The 3,420-nt window shown below is 46.4% G+C and overlaps 1 protein-coding gene across 1 annotated transcript in view; it reads right to left on the reverse strand.

The window, feature by feature from the left end:
- Positions 1-3,413, reverse strand: part of LOC118742919 (putative GPI-anchored protein pfl2) — a 140,401-nt gene extending 136,988 nt beyond the window's left edge. The window contains exons 1-2 of the mRNA XM_036475347.1: positions 3,401-3,413; positions 36-1,273 (exon numbers count right to left, since the gene is read on the reverse strand). Coding sequence (XP_036331240.1) covers positions 36-901 — 866 coding nt within the window. The 5' untranslated portion in view covers positions 902-1,273; positions 3,401-3,413. The remainder of the gene's footprint in view (positions 1-35; positions 1,274-3,400) is intronic.
- Between the last annotated feature and the right edge of the window lie 7 nt (positions 3,414-3,420).

The following is a 3,420-nucleotide window of genomic DNA, read 5'->3' on the forward strand; positions in this document are numbered from 1 at the left end:
CGGCTAAGGAGAGTAGACTAGAGCAACGCGAACATGTCGCTGCAGCACTGATGCTCGTAACGCTGTTGCGCAGACGATTCAATGGTCGTATTTGCTCGACGCCGCTTGCGCTGTATATGCCACTCCCCGTGGTGTGTGTACGTCGCATACCACTGCTGCCGGCGTTCGCACCGCCACCAGCGCTACAGCTGTTGTGTCGAGCAACGCCGCCGCCACTGCCGTGTTTTCCGCCCGCACCCAGATGCGCTGCTGCACTGCCACCGAAAACGGGCGAACACAACGAATTAGTTTGACGCGTCAGCGCCAAAACAGTCTCACACTTGCGCAAGCCACGGTACTGCACTATCGAATGTGACTTCTCGTTGTACAAGCTGGCCGCGCTGCCTTCGCGCCGCATCATGTTCCACAGCTTTTGTTGCACAACATTTAGCGATGAACTGCTACCCTGTATCGCGCCGTTTACGTTCAACTTTTCGCCACTATAATCACTTTTACGCTGCTCCAATGCTGCTGCAAACGCTTGCTTATATTGACGTCCAGCCAGCGCGGCATCACGCAAAAGCGCCAAATTTTGCTCTGATGGCGTACCCGTAATAGTTATTTCCGGAGAGGCTGGCATTGGTTGATGTGAGACGATGTTGTCTGATCGACTCGCCAATGTTGCTACTGATAAAGCGTCCGCATTGCCGCTATTACCCGAATTGCTGCTAGTACGTGCGCTCGATGACTTACGTCCCACTAGAGACTTCAGAAAGTTCTCAATACGCCTGCGCGGCGGCAGCGTGCCACTAAGCGAATTCACCAATCCACCTTCGCTTTCAAATCCATTCACCGGCACCGATGTTTGCTCTGCACTAGTTGATAGACCAACGCCTCCCGCACCACACCCGCTGGCGGCCATTTCATTGAGCAGCGTGGCATTGTGTGCGCTCGCCAACGGAAGCGATGTGGGCGCTGGTGGTCCACCACCATTTGCACGCCTCGCTTGGCCGCTGTGTTTCTGTTGTGCGCGACTGATGGCGGTGCCAACACCACTGCCGCCGATACTGATGCCAATGCCGTTGCCACCAACGCTGACATCCTTGCCACTGTGGCTCTGACTGTTGGCCTGCGTATGCAGCTGCGCCTGTATGTTGACTTGGTTGCGCGTCTCTAGCAGCGCAACGGTTTCATTGTCCACCGCCGTTGAAGAGTTGTTTGTGGACCGATGGTGTTGGTAGTGGTTGAGGTGTTGTTTCTTTGTGTTGGCCAGATTGTGAATTGGTGAGGAATCCTGCGGAAAACGAATGGAACAAGATGAAATTCGTTAATTTTGACATTGAAGTGAATATAAATTGATTTATAATTGTATTTTTGTTTTTAATTTTGGTTTGTTTGTTTTTGAAATATGACTTTTAAAGTGTTTCTGGTAATAATCGATATTTCTAAATCAGTGTCGGAAAACTAGAAAAATGTTTTGAGTGCCTACCACGCACGAGATATTAGGGGAATGCACTGTCTTGCTAAACCCTTGCACGGTGTACGGCATGCAAATCTCTCCCATAGGAAAACCGGTTTTACGTTCACCGTGGATGGGTTTTGAAAAACTTTCTAACCCCCATTTTTACCACCCATGCTACCACGTCGACGGTGCACCAACTCCGACGGTGAACAACCCCAAAATTCTCGAAGTAATCTGCTCGTTTTCTCGGCGCACACATCCAAAATTACCAATAAAGTACAGAGCTGCAACAAAGTTCTCAAATCGCTCGCAAGCCGCACTTCGGGTAAAGACAAAAAAACGCGGTTGCCAGCATAGAAAGCAATTAGCTGCCTCAACTAAAGTATGCTACGCCTGTGTGTTCGCCAGACACAAGTACGACGCCATAAGGCAGCACTCCTGACAGCCACGGTTTGCTTTCTGTTGTCGCCTGAACATCACATACAGAGTGAGGTCCAAATGCTCACAGTAAGAAAGCACAACATCACGCTCAGTAAGCAGTTCTTAGTAGAGTGCTATAGCCGTGAGTAGCCGAACACATACATACTTGTTTGATGCAGAGCCGTCCCCTAGGCAAGTCAGTAGGCATGGGCTGAAGGGCGACCTCCAGTATCTCGTACAATAGCCGCTGGACCCGAGACTGTACAGACTGGCTAAAAATTGCATTCACAGGGAGGCTGTTTCCACCTACACAGATTCCCGCCATGTTATTGCCATCATCGATGTCCAAGCACCACTTGTGACCGAGAGTGAACTTAAATTGCCGCGAGAGACCCGTGCAAGTCTAAAAAGCAACCATCGCATACAGAGGTTCATACCCCACGCCAGCTCTTCACATGCTCTTTTAATCCAACTCAACTAACGCACACCTTCCTCTGATTACAGCGATTGAAGGACTATCTGGTCTAGGCAGGGCTAAGTAACCGTTACAACAAAAACAACATACCAGACAGATCTTAAATACCTGAAATTTATTATTATTATATTATTTAAAAGCTCTGCTAGGAAGGAGCAAGGGTAACACCAACAAACCAGGGACCCGGACTTTTATAACATTTATAATAAAAGTCGTTAGAAAAAAGTTAGTTTTTGACTTTTATTTTATTTGAAATTAAATAATCGGTCAACCCGTACTTTTATTTGTTTAGTCGAGTAAAAGCAATTAAACTTGGCCAAATATTTTTTAAGACCGAAACAAAAGTCCTTTCCTATTTAATAATAAAAAAACCGCTTATCCAAATTAAACAAATTTGGTAACAAAATGGCTTTCAAACTAAAATGCCTAAACGGGAATATTTCTCTCGAAAACTTCAAGAGCCGCTTCATCAGATGTTTTCATTGTCCATGCCTCAGCGCCATAAACCAGCACAGGTATGATGACTGAATTACAGAGTGTGATCTTTTTCCGTCGAGAGAGACCTTATTTTTTGTTTTTCAGCCGCGTAATCGCTATTCTTACCACGTCATAGTCAGGCGGAGGGATGGAGGATGGTTCTGTGTGCAGAAGTCCGCGTAAGTGGGGAAAGTTGTTGACTGCCATTCAGCGGGAAGTGGCCAGAAGTGATTCTTGTGCATACAATTCCAATTGCAGCTCACAACATCCGGATATTTACATCCACGTATACTCTGGGTAGCGACCAAACACGCGTTTGGGAGCGAGCTATAGTGAGAAGGCGTAAAACTTCGCGTGCACTGGGTTTGGGTCCCGCCACGTTAAAATTGCATAACAACCTGGGATTTTATAAAAAAATACTAAACATAAAATAGACTAAAGAAATATACTCGAAATTTTTAAAATAACGACGAGTCTATTATTTCTGCCGCCAGTGTACCTGTGCCTACTTACTACTTAACTTTAGTCAACGCTAAGTTAAGCATAACTTTATTTATTTATTTTTTTCAAATTTCCCCTCTACTCACCCTAGAATCCTGTTCCAGTT

Source organism: Rhagoletis pomonella, unplaced genomic scaffold, assembly GCF_013731165.1.
Source record: "Rhagoletis pomonella isolate Grant_MI unplaced genomic scaffold, Rhpom_1.0 Rhpom_scaffold_00007, whole genome shotgun sequence".
Taxonomy (NCBI): Eukaryota; Metazoa; Arthropoda; class Insecta; order Diptera; family Tephritidae; genus Rhagoletis; species Rhagoletis pomonella.